This window comes from Phasianus colchicus, chromosome 11 (genome assembly GCF_987193195.1).
Source record: "Phasianus colchicus chromosome 11, bPhaCol1.hap1.1, whole genome shotgun sequence".
Lineage (NCBI taxonomy): Eukaryota > Metazoa > Chordata > Aves > Galliformes > Phasianidae > Phasianus > Phasianus colchicus.
In genome coordinates, this window is record NC_143446.1 from 6,150,064 (window position 1) to 6,168,394 (window position 18,331).

The 18,331-nt window shown below is 35.4% G+C and overlaps 1 protein-coding gene across 12 annotated transcripts in view; it reads right to left on the minus strand.

Moving 5' to 3' along the window:
- IQSEC1 (IQ motif and Sec7 domain ArfGEF 1) overlaps positions 1 to 18,331 on the minus strand; it is a 361,739-nt gene that overhangs the window by 3,570 nt on the left and 339,838 nt on the right. For 11 of the 12 annotated variants that reach the window (XM_031608745.2, XM_031608737.2, XM_090148117.1 and 8 more), the window contains 6 exons: positions 16,022 to 16,161; positions 15,271 to 15,300; positions 12,874 to 12,999; positions 11,317 to 11,416; positions 7,942 to 8,103; positions 6,505 to 6,681 (listed from right to left, as the gene is read on the minus strand). In XM_031608745.2, coding sequence (XP_031464605.1) covers positions 6,505 to 6,681; positions 7,942 to 8,103; positions 11,317 to 11,416; positions 12,874 to 12,999; positions 15,271 to 15,300; positions 16,022 to 16,161 — 735 coding nt within the window. The remainder of the gene's footprint in view (positions 1 to 6,504; positions 6,682 to 7,941; positions 8,104 to 11,316; positions 11,417 to 12,873; positions 13,000 to 15,270; positions 15,301 to 16,021; positions 16,162 to 18,331) is intronic. The other variant, XM_031608720.2, reaches the window with a different exon arrangement.

Here is an 18,331-nt window from a genome sequence, read left to right on the forward strand (position 1 = left end):
GACTGGTACAATAGCTACTAAGGCAGAAACTTAGATTTTTAAGGCCGTTAGTTAATGTAAGTTTCTGTACTTGACTTTAACTTAGAAGGCATTTCTGCTGTGAATCAACTGTAAGTACTGGGGTGTGATACTGCCATTTGTACAGCTCCTAAAACACATGTATCTTAACATCTGTATTTAGCAGTATGGTCGTGATGCTGACCAGCAACAATTTTAAGTTGTTCAGTTTTCTGGTATCTAATTATTTATGAAGTTTTCTTTAAAGACCTGTAGCATTGATATATATTCGTGGGGTGGTATTAGCTTAAATGTATAATCTAATTTTGGCATACTCTGAACTTCATTGTGGGGGAATGCCAGTGGCATCAGTTTCAGCATTTCAATTTCGAACCTCAGTGGATTTCATATAATCTGCTTTCATGATGTCTTAAAAGAAACTAAACTTAATTTTTGATTAATAAATAAAACTGGAATCTGTCTTGACATTATGGCTAGATTTTGTTTGTTTAGCTGTGCAGTGCTTTACATTTAAGTTTGATGGACCTGTTGTTTGCTTCAACACTCTTAGACTGCCCAAGTCATTTGCCTGCAGCTACACATGAAATACCAGGCTGCCTGCCTAAAGAACCAGAATACCTCAATGATTATATATAGGACACAGGATCCCAGATTTTATGTCTCACTTCAAAGGAGAGAGAACTCCACGACTGCAGTGGAATTAGGCATTTTTTAAAAGATGTTTTGTTGAGCATTGCTTAGGAAAGTTTCACAATACTTTACTGGGAAGGTGTATAAACAATGCTAATCTCTAAAGAATAGCCAGGTTCTCAGAGCTGCTGTAAAATCTTTATCTCCATAGATACGTATGTTCTCTCAATACAGCCATTCCATTTTCCTGCAATGCCAACTATCAGTGAATCTCCACTTCGCACTGGCAGGTTGCTGACTTCAGAATTTCCTACCCTTTTGGAGAGGAATGTGAGAATTTCAGAATCACTGACCCTGTGAGCCACACATCCTCATCTTTAGAAGCCTCAAAGCCCCCTAATATCTGTTGTATATCGCAGATAGTTCAGGAGAAGAACTTGGGACTGGTTTGGTAGCGGCTCCTGGGAGGTTTGCCTTTGCTTTTTGACAAGTCCTCTCAGAGACAAGTTGAGAACATCCGTAAGTCTTATGGATCAGTACGATCTAAGATTATAACCTAAGACTATTGGATCTATGAACACAACTTGGACATATTTAGTCATGGGATGCAGCCCTGCAATACAACTTTCTCTTAAGAGCTACTGTTCTCTCTGGGCTACAGCAACATTTAACCCTCTCATTATCACTGAGAATTACTCACAAGTACAACCTCCTGCACTGACATTAAAGTCAGGGAAAAGTGTTTTGGTCATCTTGTATGTTTGTTGGAATTTTGAGCAACTCCCTCTAGACAGACTGTCATACACCTCTTGCTGCAAGCTTTAATCTCATCAAAATCATAACTGACCCTCTCAGGGCTATGACAATACTTTACTTTCACTTCTAGTCAGACTTTGATCTTTTTCTGCTCTGCTAGTGGGATTAGTGCTGATTAACATTCAAATAACTCTTGCTTGTTTACACAAAAACAGAGAAAGACAGCCATCTCTTAACTGAGCAGTGAATATTGCAAGTAAGACTGACACTTGCCATAAGTCATTAGCTGTGGCCAAAAATAAAAGAAAACAGGAAAATCTAATGTATTTTGCATACTGTGGGAGTGAAAGTACTTAAATGAAATAACCATGAATACAGTATATACGGACAGAAAGAGACAGATGGATTTTTGCTTAGAATAACTTCAAGGCACAGAAGTACGAGCCAAGAACAAATGGAAAATCCTATTTTAAACGCCTGTAACTTCCCACAGATAGGCACTATCCCTACACAGAAAACTTTGTTTATTTTCTTGAAAATAAATTGAACCCAATTCCGCATTGTCCTACGGCACAATATGAAAGATATTAACTAAATCCTCCAGAGCATTCTCCTGTCAGTCTATGTTTATACAAGACTGTACTCTGGCCTTTGAGATGACAAACCATCCAAAAATGTCTTTCTAAAGTAGCAGTTCAAACTGCACTTCAGGAAAAGGGTGACTGTGCTAGAATTGTGTGTAAGTACAACTGTACTAGCTTAATAGTTTAGTATTGTCTGAATCTATATAATCTGACCCTAATCTATAAAACAAGGAGGTGTTATCAAATCTGAAGATCACTTTTGCTTAATATATTCTGTCCGACCTGAAATTTTTAAGAATGTTATTTAGTGTGAGTTTTAACTTATTTTAACAATTCTGATTCATTCAAACAGTTCACTGATGGTAGATACAGAGATTCATTAGCTAACGTAGTACAGTGATATAACAAAAATACACAATTTGGCTGCGTAGCTCTTGAAAAAAAGTTTGGAGGAAAAGTTTTAAACGATCTTTTTGATAAAGCAAATTACTTTAGCAGCTCTTCTAACAGTGAGTCATTACACTAACTGTACTACACAGGTTGTGAAATTGAGATGCACAGCAGCAGCAGAATCTGCAACTACTGAGCTATGGATATAATGGATACTATGAACATAACTGGCTCAAAATTATCTAAACAATACACTCTAATGATAAGCTACAGAGACCACTTCTCAGAAAGAAATGTCTCTTTGCAACATTAATGTTTTCATCTTGTTTTCTGTGAGGCAGCAACAATCCTGTGATCACAGATCAATTGTGAAAACAGTTGCTCGGTTTCTTCAAAAAGATTATTCTCAAAATACTGATTAAGTTCCAGACTGTGAGGATACAACACAACTACACTGACCTTACTGACCTCCTTCACTGGAAAAGCAAATGGTGTCTTTTCCAGAAGACAGAAAAGTTGTTGATACAAAGATGGCCATACACAGCGTGAGGTGTTTTTATACACAGCTAGAGAATGATTTGGTATTGACAGTTTTACAATCTTTTTTTAATTACAATTTACATAAAATATTCTGAAAATAAATAAATGAAACTCTATGTTTGTGGGGGAGAGATGAAGAAACTTTTTCCCCTGAAAGTAGGAAGAAATATTTTAAAAAGTTAACCATCAACAAATGAGACTACATGAAGCATATAGATAGAATTATTTTAATGCTGGGACTACTTTACTGCAAATGCTTTTAAAAGTGATCTCTACTGGTCTGATTGTTTTGAGACTGCTCAGGAGATTATGAAACAAGCACTATTTATATTTTTATAACCATGACACCACCCTGCACTTCTGTGCAGATTTCAGTACACTATAACTTTTTAACCAATGCAATAAATATTATCCCTGCCTTAAAAATTGAGGGTGAGGGGCATAAAGCTTGATTTCCACTAGTGCTCATTGCTGTAAGCCCAGTGTCATAGAACTAGCTCCTCCAGGAACAGAAAAACCACTGGCATTCAGATGACCCAAAGTCATCCAAAATCGGAAACTCGAATAGCTTACTCCATGCTCTGCTATGGCAAACAAATCAATCTTCCCACGTACTTAATGGCTACACTTCCCACATCTTCCTCTAAATCTGCTGAAGAAATAACTGTATATTGCTTAAGTGGTGAAAAGGTCATCATTCTACCAGATTTCACAAAACTCACTACGACTGCATTAGAATTTGTTTACTGTTAATATTTTTATGTAAATTAAGAATTCAAAATTACAGAACAAAATCTCAGTTCTTCCTCAACTACAGCTCAAGAACATTTAGTAAAAATAACTATTTTCTTTTCTTCTGAGAAAGAATAAAGCACAAGTGCTTCTGACACATTCACACCTTCGAGCAGTTGGTTGCCACATTATGCTTTTTAGTCCTTGGAAGTAACTGTCAATCAATACTACCCACAAAATCAGGACCTCATTCATATCATTTTCACAACTATCATCTAAACTATCACAGCAAATGCACAGAAGACTAACCTCAGAAAGTTGTTCCTGACATTTGCTTTCTGACAGAGAAATCTTGTCTTTCCTTATGGTTTACAGCTTAAGGGTCAGAATCGTTATGGTATTGACATTTATTAGACCTAAGCTTATACATTCACACACTTTTCCAAGACAGAAATGTAAAGTCTGTTTCTACAGCCACTGTACGCTACTGTGACATCTGGTTGAGAGTAATGGACTGTTTTGTTGTTTTTTTTAAATATAGTTTTGCCACATACACACCCAATCAAAATGCTGGTCAATCAGATTCCCCTTTCCTTGAATCAATCTTTAAGTTTTTATTTGTTTTTACGGTGTTCACTGGGTAGTTATCTGCCTTCTTGCAAATGTATGTAGCCAGAGAGTTCCAACATTAATTAGACTTATTTTTTAATAAGAAAGGATCCCTGTGAAAATTCACTTAAAGACACATATCCCAAATAGTCCCGCTCCTCATTTCTCCTTGTCTTTTCTGTGTTCCATACCACAAAAAGAAGATTTGAGGCAACCTAACTCCGCGATTCTTTACAGAAGTACTCTCATATGGTATCTCTGGGACACAGTAACTTGCTAACTGAAAGCAATGCATTTGTTACTCTGTGAATCATCTTCCCCATATCAAAACCAAGTCAGCCTCACATATAAGCTACTCACTGAGAAAAGGTAGAAAATGTTGGTATAATCGCAGTAAAATTATTATATGAAATAACAAAGCAAGTAACAAACGTCATTTTTCAAGTCAGTTGCACTGCACAAGACCAAACAGAAACTTTCCATAATTCTCAACTTGTTAAAATTAAGTTTAGTTGGGTTTAACAAACTCATTGATAAACCCTGCAGTCTGTGAATGATTTCTATATTTTATCATGGAAAAAAGTTATTTTCAGTAATAAGCATGCCAAATGTATGCATGCCCTGTTGAAATGTGATGTTTTCATGATTATGAATACTTGTTTATTGCATAACACCCAGAACATGAATTTAAATTTATGAAAACGTTTGAATGACTGGGATGAAAAATTCCTTTGAGATGGAAAAAATTGACCAAGAATTACATTTATGTGTAAACATACCTACTGAACTCACATATTTAACAATATGGCAGTTCTCATTCTAGTGAAATAAAAACAAAACAACAAAAAGGGATGATGAAAGTATCCTCAAATCTGAGATATAGTACTGGTGAAGACTTAGTGACTTGATCTAAAATCCATTGAAGCCAATCAGGCAAAAATATTCAACTTCAACTTCATTGTGGATCAAGGCCCTAGGTCTTTCATATGAAGCAAATGGGCATGAGGATGAAAGTCTAAATGGAGAATAAAACAATTGAAAGAGCTTACTCTCTCTATACTTGTATGCACATACATAGACCCACAAAACATTGGCTATAATTTTAGTTTACAGCGATTTTATTCATTGCAGCTAGAATCAATTCCTCAGTTAAAAAGAAAAAGAGCGTCTACTACTGAAGACAGACACAGTGCTGAAATTATGACTATACTGTAAACCATCATTGCAATTAAAAGAACAAATCAGATTAGGCAACACAGACTATGAACTAAAGAAAATAAAAAATATAGTTGCTACTGCTTCCAGAAGTACTTTCTGAATACTAGACACAGTGTTCAGATGTGACTTCTTGCAATGCCAGGAATCACGTTTAACACTGAAACACAAGGTTACTACCTGTGGTAGCCTGTATTACCATGGGTATGGCAGTTGTGCACTACACACACAAATCACAAAATAACACATACCAAACTTTCCCCTGATTCTTCTTTAGCAACTAACTCCCACCACCACTCCTTTCCAGTCCTTAGCTATATTAATCAGCTAATAAATTTTAGAAACATGAGTGGTTTTGTGGGATATCAGTATTCTTTTCCAGAATGGTTTCTTTCATTATTCTGGCAATAATATTTCACAATCACCCCTTATACAAGAATTAGGAACTTTATCTTGAATTGCAAAATAATAAAATAGAACTGGGGACACTGTATAACTGAATTACATAGCTCTAAACAGAATTTAGTAGGGCTTCACTCAATTTCATTCATCAATGTGGTAACACAGGTACACTTGAGCACAAAATACACAGAAAGCAATTATTACACAGAGACCAGTTTCTAGTTTCTTTTTTTCTAAGCCTACTTTATCAAGGGAAGAAGCAAAGCAGAAGAAAAAGAGAAAGGTAAACTAAGTGGGTTACTCTTAGCGCAAGTCAACCATTTCTTCTATAAAACACTTACAATTTTTCCACTGTCTTCACTCTCCTTTTAAAGTATATATAGCAATCTACAATGGTTTAAATGTTTTCAAATAATTGTGGCTCAACAGAACAAGGGTAAAAGAACAAACAAATTAAACACAAAGTATGACAGAAGAGCTATTAAAAATGTTTGTAGTTTTGGTGTTATTGTAAGTTACTCAAGTTTCAGTGTTCAGTTCTTACAGTCTACTGTGAGCTGCGACTTATGCATAAATCACACATCTTTGCATGCTGTAGTCAGAGCAAGGAAATAAAGGCAGTGCTTACCTGCTTCAGACAGGTCTCTAAGGGAGCTGCTCAGTGCACTTCTTTTCAGCCCTTCCCCTGTAGCGTAGCTGTCATCCAGGCAAGCTCTGTTCAACGTCCCATTGCCAGAATCTTTTTTCAGACTGGAGCACTGAGACATGCTTGGACGCACCACTCCCTTCTGTTTTTCTAGTTCAGCTGAAACAAAAGAGAATAATTTTTCAATTTATAATTACTGGCTATAACGAAGCACAAAGTAACATCACAATTTCTGTATGTGATCACATACACACTCTGAATAACAGCCAAGTGTTCATTTTGGCAGATGATGATAAATACGAGAGGAAATTTAGCTCTGTACCAACAGCTTTAAAGCACAACATACAGGATGAATGGCTATTACTCTGTTGGAAAAACTGAGGATAAATTTCTATGATTAGACAGTCACATGAAATTCAGCAAAATATGTACGTATGATTTGTATAAAAGCTACCTAATCAAGAGAATACAGGAATATAAATGTAGAAGTGTAGAAAAAAAAGCAGAATCACAGAATGGTTTGGATTGGAGGGACCTTAAAGATCACCTAGTTCCAACTCCCTGCTCTCTTTAATTATTGAAAGACCACAAGGTCTCCCTGGCGACTTCTCCAGGCTGAGCAACTTCAACTCCCTTCAGTCCTTCTTCGTAATAGAGGTGCTCCAGCCCTGTGGACATCCTTGAGGCCTTTTCTGGACCTGCTTCAACAGGTCCATGTCCTTCTTATGCTGGAGGGCCCCAAAACTGGGTGCAGCACTGCAGGTAGTGTCTGACAAGAGCAAAGTAGAAGTGGAGAGTCACCTCCCTTGCCCTGCTGGCCATGTTACTTTCGATGCAGCCCAGGATATGGTTGGCTTTTGGGCTGCAATGTGTTGACTCACATTGAGTTTTTCCATAAACTAACATCCCCAAGTCCTTCTCCCCAGGACTGCTTTCAAACTGTTCTCCACCCAGCCTGTATTTGTGCAGGACCTTGCACTTGGCCTTGTTAAATTTCCTGAGATTCACATGAGCCCACCTCTTTAATTTCTCAAGGTCCCTCTGGATGGCCTTTTTTCCCTTCAGCATGCAGAAGAATTCAGTGAAAACTATCCAAAGGGCCGTCATCAAAAATTTCAGTCACATAAATTACTCTTTAAATTTTTACTGTAATTTACACTAACAATTATAAATCTGTTGCTATTTACAGTTTGTCCAGGCTAACTTTCCACTGCATCTATATTGTACCAAATTACTGTAAATCAACCTAGATGAAGTTTAAGGGATCATTGGGTTTTTCTTCTTTTAGGAATAAAAGACATGGAAAAAAACTAAATTATTTTGAAGTTGTGAGGAGTTCTAATGGGCTATGCAGACATTAAAGACTTTCTCACTTTGATTAGTTTGAAAACGCACTACTATATGTACCTTTGTACTTACACTCTATTCTGTGCTTTTCCATTTCTTGAACTTCTGCAACTGACTCCCTCAAATCATCCGTAAACTTCTTCCTGTCCTGAGGATTTGGTGCATTGAAATTTATTAGTACTTTGATATCTGCTCCTGGAACAGCTGATGTGAGCCGTATGCCATTGGGATAATCTAGAAGAAAAAGTGAAGAAAAATGTGAATACCAAAGCTTTGGTCATTTTTCTAAATTAACATAGGGGACAAAATCTGGGAAGTCAAAGTCAAAGGGCACAGAAAAACAAAATCTGTAAGACATTATGAAACTGCTTAACTGTTGAGATTCAGAATATTGAAAGGCAATCTTTATGCAGCCGTTATCCTTAAGGTATTATGTACAATATAAAAGAAAAATCACAGAAAGAAAGAAAAATGTAGAGGGATTGATAATTCTTATTTCATTGAATAGATCCCATTACCTAGCTTAATCAAATTGAGTAAAGACTACTCAAATATTTCTCAAGTACTAGAAACTGACTCATCCTTTTAACTTAACATTTTTAGGAATACAGACACACACTAGTATGTAATGTAGTTTTTAGTATTCCCTAGTGAGTTTGCATCCTGGGCACCCTACTTAGTTGATTTTTTTTTCTTTTTTTTTTTTCTTTTAAATGACCTGTGAAATTACATACTGAGAAGTAAAATGGTCCGTATTATGGGCACCATCGTATAAAAAGTAGAACTTTCAGAAAAACCCTCTTTGTCTCTTCCGCTGCATGAGGCTAGAAATTTTAACAGCTACTCAAAGATATTCTGTAATTGAGATAAAAGGTTCATTTATAGAAAGACAGTATATAATGAAGATATGCTCAGCTACAGACAACAGAATCAGTCTTTTCTTGAATCACAGATTTCTAGAGACAGGATGTCAGAAAAATTCAAAATGTGCATCCCAATTCACAGTGTTTTCTTTAACTCACTGCTTGACTCAAATCTTTAGTTATGTATGCAATCTGAAGTCCAGGTGACCCCATATATAGTAAAAAAAATCACTCGCTCAAGAACCAGTTGATGATGTAAGGCAGTGTCTTCCCTCAAAGTCATGAGGTTTCAACAGTATATAGAGTTAAAATATTGAATAGCAAGTGCAAGTACTAGTCCATTCTCATACTGTTCTCTCAGGTGAAAAAAAGCTGCCAAGTACCCCAAGCTGCAAGGGACACAGAGAAAAAGAAGGGAGGAAGAATTTAGAGTTCTGCCAGGGTCTGATACTGGCATCTGGCACAAAAGCAATATCTATCTAGCTAATCTGCTTCTCCTAAACATATGACAATACCAGCTATCTTTCATCAAATAAGACAGCTGCCTTGAGTAGTCTGCAGCTGCTGTCACTCAGAATACAGTCAAATGGCCAAAAATACAGTGGATTTTGATGCTAAGTAAGGTTACAGAAGTGGATCATTGGCTTGAACCCTGAAACCAGACATCCAGAGAACAGGCCTAAAAAGTATACCAGTTGAAAAAAAGATGTTTTTGAAACTGAACAAGTAAAGAAACTTATTAACTCCTAACAGTCACATTAGCTCCTTCACAAAAGAGTAAATAAACTACAAAACTTTACATAATATACCAACAAAACGTTTTAATTCCAAATTATACTTCCCTACAACACATTGATTAAGCATCAGGAAGCACTGACCTAAGTATTTATGGATTTTAGATACACTCTCTCTAAAAAGATTTACTTGTCCTGAGTATTTTCAGTGATTTTGACTGAAAATGTAAAACATATTCCCTGTGGTCTACTTATTTACTAGTGATAAATGACATAATTTCTCTTATGGAGCTCATCCACCTGTCAGCATAGCTGATTTCTATTATTAACCCAAATAATTTTGTTCAACCTCATTAGTAGCCAAACCAGTATTTTGTTGCTTCTCCTTTAACTACATTAAATTTTATTCACTTGAAATCAGCTGATCCTGACAGCTGCTACATAGGTTTAATGAATGGCACAATGGCTCTGGCCAAGATACCCTAAAGCTTGACTGGAACAGGGAAAATGGAGATGATCAATTTTACGAATCAGACAAGAACAATACTTCTCTTTCCCAAGTGAAAAATCACTACATTCTACCCAAGAGACAGCAATATTAGAAGTACAATCAGCTCACTTATTCATCATCTTCTGGAATGTCTTACCTGAGAAACCCAAATACATCTACTGATGTGTCTCAGTGAAATGCCTACAGTTTGCTGGCAAGAATTAAATCCTTTTCTCCAGGTCACACTATAGATATTTTTAAGTTTACTTGAATAAAGTGCTCCTACTTGGTATGCTTATGGTATTTTTCTTTTTCTTTTTCTTTTTTTTTTTTTAAACTGATATCAGTGGAAATAAATATTCTTCTACTTACAGTAGAATCCAGTACAGAAATATTTGCTGTTCCTCTCTAAAAATGAATCTTATATTATATAAAATATGCATGAGAGAGAGAAAGAAAGAAAGATGTTTGCATAAAAATAATTCACAGGCTCCATCACTGCTATGAGGTCTTCTCATTCAAAATCTCCAGATGCTTTGACTCATAAAAAACAGTAATTTCTTCTGAGTGAGATGAGCATTGGAGCTCATTTTCAAGGACAAATGAATACAAGAGCTTTTCACAAGAGAAAAGCACAGGAACTACTGAATGTCAAACTGAAATGTATCCAATTTATCATGAAAGTTGAGGTTTCATCAAATAGACTGTCTCCCTAAGAACCATGCAGACAACTGTGCTTAGTCACATTATTACAGATACTGCTTCTGGCTTTAAAATCTGCAGGAGCATAAGCAAAAAAACTGGATTTTTGTTGGACTGTTGACTGCTAAGAATGAAAAAGCACTAGGGAATACTGGATTGATGCAGATTACAGCTGACATAAACAAAAAGGTGGTGGAAAATACAAACTTTAATCCAGAATCTCTGCCTAATTCTGTCTGGATTTATATTTGAATATGTAGTAGACACAAAGGTAAGACCAAATCAGGAAAATATATGAAACAGTGGCTTAAATTACAGAAAATACTATAGTAGTCGTCATTATCATATACTGAGTTCCAACTAATTGTACCATTGATTCAGCAACATTTACAATTTATTTGCTTCTTTACAACCATTCCATTATTTACAAGTGTTCACAAAACACATTTGGCTAGATCTGGCTTCTGACAACTATTATTCGAATAGAAGTCTTTGTATGCTGACACCAGGCTGTAACCTTCAGGATTAAACTCAACTCACAGCAACTTTATTCCTAAAATTAGAATCAAGTCCTGTCCAGCCCTTTGTTTCATACAATTTTTATTTATTTATTTATTTTTAATAAATAAAATCATCTAAAAAGAGAGAAAAGACTTACACTGGTTCTCAAAAAGAAGAACTTGCATGCCATAGAGGGAAAAGGACTGTCGAAAGCTGTATGTAACAGAGTTCTTCTTCTTTTGAAATATCTTGGTCACCTAAAAGTTATCAAATAAATAAAGTAAAATATCTCTTTTATCATGCATTTATAACCTTCCAGCAAAAATTAACTTGCTATTTCTTTCTTTTTTTCATAATTCAACTTATGTATTTAATCTGCTGCTCCCCCAGAAACAAAAAACTAGCTTTGAAGTACTGCTCTCTCAGCCAGAAGGCTCAAAATTTTACCCAGATGCAAAGCCTATGCTTTCTGTTCTCCAGGACTCTACTTTTCTACATTCAAAAAGAAAAAAGCCTGCACATTTATTGTACACTGTACATGCTAGGAAAAACATATATTTTTTTTTAATCATCCTTTTAAAGAAATTAACTGCTACCACACTTTCCTTCATGCTTTCTTCTTAGTTTGACTACTACAGCCCATTGGTGTGGACTTCTCAAGCCAAGTTTAATTCTTAGCCCTTCCTCTCACCTGCAGAGCAATCTTCCAGGCCTGTTCCACTTGTACACCTCCAAATATTGTCTCACACCATCTCATCCAATATAAAGAGATTTATTTTTAATGGTTCTTTCTAATTTTTGCTTTTTCCATAGCATTTTACTAAAACTAACAAATCTCTTCTACATTACTTACAGAAAATTCTGATAAAATTACAGGCATCTAAGTAGATAAAAATGAACAAGAAGTTGGCAGCCTGAAGATGACAGCACTTTACCAATTTACATCCAAACTCTCTTTACATATCCTATTCCTGTGTCAGTGAATAAACATGCTTCATGACAACCACAGAAATACATAATCTAGTTTTTCTGCAAGTAACTGGAATTCATTATTTACTGAAGGGAGACATTCCTTAGAGATATAGTTAAACTAGAGGTTATTTTTGTTCGTTATAATAAGAGCTATGGTATTAAAGTATTTTCTTATGCTCAAGTGCAGTAATCAATAAAAGGCTTCCATTTAAAAATAATTTATATATAGTGAACAAAACTAAGAAAATTTAAATATTAATCATTCTGAAATTGCTGGAGTTCAGAGTAAAAGATATTTATTTCTAGGAATGTGCATGCATTTATTACTGCTGACTTCACAGACAGAGGCATTTCTGAATACCACACTACAAGTCTTTTCAACCCCACAGGCAGTAAATGCATACACTGAAAAAGGGGAAAAAAAGTAATTTGTCCCCCAGAGTTCTCCAGAAAAAAAATCTGTTAGATTTTATAAGCAATAGATAAAAATGCCATGAACAACCTGGTGATAATTCAGTAAAGGCTTCCCACATCATAGTCCTTACTCCACAAAAGCATGATGAGAATTACAGGCAAAAGTTTGTTTCAGTGTAAGCACATGAACAGAATAAGTCTTGTAATATAATCAGGTTTAACGCTGAGTAAAAAGGAAAAACATCAGTCCTCTCTGAATCTTAGCATTAGCAAAGGTAATCTTACAAAACAAAATGAAACAAGACCCCCTGAAACTGAAAATACATACCACAAGAAGGTCATTAAATAAAAATATTTCTCGCTGGTGCAACCCAAGCTTCTGAGGTTTATTCGGATCAGGAACTTCAAAGAGTCTACAGTAGCAAACAAGCCTTCGGTGGGGTAGGGAGAGGACCTATGGTAATACAGAAGCTCATGGTTACTCTAGCAATATTTAGCCAAAGAAGAGGGCCTTTCATACCTGGAGTCTTGTATGAATAATTCAAATATCTTTTACCTCTAAGCTCATTACGCTTTTTCAATAAAAGAGGAACAACACCGAGAAGGATTTCTATGCTACAAACTGCATGACATTCAAACTTCAACAACATTCTCATATCAACTCTAACAGCCTGCATTCGGATACCTATGGAAGGCTTGTTAGGGGTAGATCCTTACTTTGTGAAACAATAAAACTTTAACAGAACTCAAGATTAAGCTCATAGCAAATTATATTTGCTTTCCTGATCATTTTTACATATCAATATATGAAACAACTTTAGCTTTTGTGAGATGACAGATTTAGTAACATTGTAGATTACTTTTTGTCAGCCACTGAGTTAAGCCAGTTTTTTCATTCCCTGATACAAAGGAAAAGGTGACATTAGGATAGTAATGCACTTTCAGGATGGCTTGTTTTCTCACGCCAGCAAGAAAACCAAGAATTATGTTCCATTTTTTATGAGAAATGCCTGCTGAACCTATCTCCAAAACTGTATTTTTCTGTCTAGTCAGACTTCACTTCATTCAAATGCAAAAGATTATGCTTTGTTAACAGTATTAAAAGTAGTCCTTTAAACTTTCAAGTAGAGAATAACTGGACATATTTCATTTATATCTTATATTTACTTATAATTCCAGATTCTGCATAGGAATGATGACATTTACTAGGAAAACAAAAGCAGTCAGACTATTAATGCTGCTTCTTCCTCTATGTGAGCAGAAAAAAAGAGTAGAGTGGAAAAAAGCTTATTGTTTTTTATCTGCCTTATTCCTGATTGTTGTCACTTCATATGGTGACACTTCAATTATCCCTCCCAAATAAAATGACAGCTGCTATTAACAGACAAAATTCTAATAGCATTTAATTTATCTATGGCATTAGTTTGATTACTCATCCTCCCTGGACCTGCAAGGAAAAGCTATTTAAAAAGTATATCTGATTTTTTCTAAAGAAGCCAATGTTGTGAAGAATGCTGGAGAAATCAATGGTTTCTACTTTCAGATTGACTGTCCTGGACAACTGAACAGTTGATGGGTGTTCTCAATGAAAAGTAGCAGGAATAAAAGTTGCATGTCCTCACTGTTCCCTGCCTCCAGGTACATGGCAGACTTAAATTTGTTATTGCAACATAAAGGGTATCACCCAGTCTATGAACTTGCAAACAACTACAGTGAGCTTGGTATTGAAATTTAACTATAAAAGATGTTTTCACTCATAGCAATGGATGATCCTATAAGATTCCCTTCCACCATACTTCACAAAGGTAACGTCTTTCAGTTGGTTTTTACAATTCAGTGATACTCTTAGACATGCAACCATGAAACAAAGACAGAATAGAAAGCTAACTCTGAATGCTTTTAATTACTTACATGGCAAAAAAAAAAGAAAAAAGTAAAAACAGAAGGCAAACAAATGGAATTTTAAAGTAACCTCCCTGGATTGTCCTGGTGAAGACGTTAACACGCAGCGCATTATATTGATAAAATCATAATTGATTTTAAAAAATCATTAGGCTCAAGTTTGCATAAGGCTATCAGATTTCAGAATACTACATTCACTCCTAGACTATTTTTTTTCCCTTTATACGTTTGTTCTTTTAATTTAGAACTACTACCAATATTGCCATCATGAAATGAAAGTAAGTGAAATACCATGTCAGAAGAAGAGTTTCAGGAATACTATTTTATGCATTTATATATTTTAGTTTTAGAGATGTTATTGAACATGTCTATCTGGAATCTGAAATCAGTATCTTCTATGTCAATTTACCTCCCACAGGAGAACAGTTAACATAAATTGCAATATCTTTCTAGAGCATCAGACAATATCGAAATGGACAAGAAATAACAAATAATAAACACACTGGAAACCAGATGGAAAGGTGACATACTGCTGTAAATTTGCTTGCTTGTTTTCTTATTCTTTACTGGCTATTTAATGCCTATAGAGATAACAGCATTTGAAATACACGCAGTGAGTACTATAAACTGCAGGCAGTAAATTAAAGAGTGTAGCTGGTAAACATATTTGTAAGGAAATCTTCATACTTTGCAGTTATTACAACAACTCAAAAAAACTTGCTTGATAGAAGCCCAATTTTTGAAAATGCTAAAATGAAACAGAGTGCATCATCACCACTTAAAACAACTACAAACTTTGAATGAGTACAAGAAAAATACTTACACAACCAAGTCCATGATGCAGAGATCCAATCTACAGTAGAAAGACATATACAAGTTCATTAAACTTCAGAGAAACACAGTACTGTATCATAGCAAGTAAATACGTCATGGTCTTACTATGACTAAATGCCTATAAAGTAAAAACAAATATTTCTATCAATAAAGACTACTGGCTATTTCCTATATTTTTTTTCACATAGTTAAAAAGAATCTCAATAGAAGATCCTTGATCCTAGGACTCCATCGTAGCATTGTTTTTCCCCACAACAAAGCACGAGGCACCTCAGGATACTTAAAACCAGCATTAGAGTTCCTTGGACCTTATTTCAGAAATTCTCAGATAAAATGACATGATCTCCTCTTACAATTAGCAGCTCACTGAGCTAGCTGCAAAACTCAGAAAGGCCTGCATATGGAGTTCTCTGCCACCCTTTGTAAATTCTGGAGTCATATCTGATAGCATAACACCACATTTTACTGAGAGAAAATGTTGGAAAAAAATATCTCAAATTGAATTTATGATTTGGAATATCATCATTCACAAGTATCAGACTAAAACAGTTTCATCTGCACTGAATACTCCAAAATAAAAGACAATCATATAATAATTTATTATTTTTGTCATTTTCAACTTTCTGCTTTTTAATAATCAATTTATACATCTAAGCAACACAATTATGTGTTCTCCTATGCTGTGCATTGCCCTACATCTCCTTACTATGTAGTAATTTACATTCTGGGCAAAAACTTACAGGTTTCTTTCCTACTATGAGTTTTTCAACCTTCTGGACTTGGGATACATGATCCTCATTTGTCTTCAGTTCCCGCTTGCGGATCCGCTCATAAATCCCAATCAGCATTTCTCGTGGGATATCTTCACCATCATCCACACCTACAGAATCCAACAGTTTTATGATCAGTTGGTTTTGATTCATAGCTGTTGGACATCTCCGGTGCTGTTCTTGGGCCCACCTTACCCAAGTGGCCCCAGTCATGTTACTGAGTACTGAAGCACTGAATTTTGCCCATATGCTTCTTATCTCCATACAACAAGGCACTGATTGAAATCAAACTATTGTTTTTTTTTGTTTTTTTTTTTTTTACATCATTACTTTAAAACTAATCCCTAAAAAGGCTGATTTCCAATGTAGATTATTTTCTTTTTTCTTTACATTTCCTCTGCTTTCCTATTAAAGCTCTAATGAATAAAGTAACTCTTCAGATATTAAAATGTGCTACCTCAGAACAGTATAGCCTCTGCCCCAGTATTACTCAACACTGCTCAGAGATTCATTTCTACAAGACAGCCTTATGAATAACCAGTAAAATTAATTCAACCAGTATTTCCTGTATGATTTCAAAATTAATTAAGTTAGCCTGGAAAAAAACAGATCAACAGAATGGCCTATTTACAACGTCACTGTTTAGCACTGTGTGACTGTCATCAGCATATCAGCATACAAGCATCCCAGCAAATGCCTGGAAGTTGAAAGCTTGATCATGTCTTTTTAACAGCAGTGGAAAGAGTCTGGTTTCAGTAAGTGACTGAAAGGCAGCATTTCTGGCACAGGGACATGCATATTTATTTTTTTCACACTAGTTTTAAAGCAATAACCTACTGCTTCCCAGTCAGAAGGATACAGTATTTTGTCACCAGGTGGAACAATTGCTGCCACAGAGAAATACTGCGATAAAATATGGTTTCTTTGCAATGAGGAAAACCGGCTTCTCTTTCACACCTGCAAATGTCCCACAGATCAGCCTTGGAGATCATGGCATTTAAAGCTAGAAGTGAGGAAGTATGCTATGAAAGTACCTAGTATAATGAATTCCTGACACGTACGTTGGAGTTTAGAGGGAACATCCTAATTTCAGTGCAACAAATATGATTGTAGTATTACCCTATCAAATGAATATCAGATGAATACCAGGTCATTCTTAAATCTTTGTGAATATATGTTAAAATCTCAGTGCTAACTTAAATTTTGCTAAGCTAATGCACCTGCTAAGAATAGATTGTTCATTACTATCTTACATAAATCTAAGGGAATAACATCACCAAACAGGACTTTATTTTCAAGATCTGAAACTGCAGAACATCACAAGTATTTTATTTTCACTAGCATTAAAATGATACTGGATGTATAACATGCACTCCTGAACACCAACTGTCATACACCTGAGACACACCAATATATTTTTTTTCATGCAGAGCAACTTAGTTCTGTCCTTCTGTCATTTGGTCCAATTCTGGGTATCACTGAGAGAATGGCTGTTAAACAATGCATCAGCACTTGCTGGTGCCTGCAATAGCTGGCCTGTTTTTATACAATGCTGTTGCATTCACTGTTGCTGAAAGAAGAGATGTGCATTAAGTTGTGCTTATTTTGTGCTTGAATGCAGAGGGAGAAGGAAGGCAGTGTTATAATGACTTGTGTTAAAATGCGATTTTTCTGGCCTGCACACAAACACATGGTAATGGAACTAAAATGAAAGCTTCTCTTTCCCTATGGACACAAACTACCTTAAAAAAAAAAACAAAAAAAGCCAACATCTGAGTTGCAATAAAGCAACTGTTGATAAAGTAAATGTTGTCTGAACACCCACAAACAACAGAAGGTATCCTATCTCATGCATGATCTTCCTTAGCTGTACTGTGACAATTTCCTTTTAGACAAAGCTGAGCTCATACTTCATAAAAATCTATTCTTTTTTTTTCACCAGGAAGTAAGGTATAAAGAGCTGAGATACAGACATGGAAAAAAAAATGTTTGGCAATGTAATTACAGTGTTAGGTGTGCCACAGGCTGAAAAATAGTTTCATTATCAGAGAACATACTAGTGAAGACACTGAAGAAATTTATATACTACTTACAGTGTACTTTCAGGAAGGTTTTGAAGTTGTGATTCAAAATTGAGACTAAATTTATATATCTGTAAACATGCACGTGCACATTCTTTGCAGAGTGTCTTTACTGCAACAGAATTTATTTACCTTCATTCCTGTGCACAAAATTCCTATCTTTATGAGTTGTCCTTGGACTTTGTAAAGGGTTTAAGCA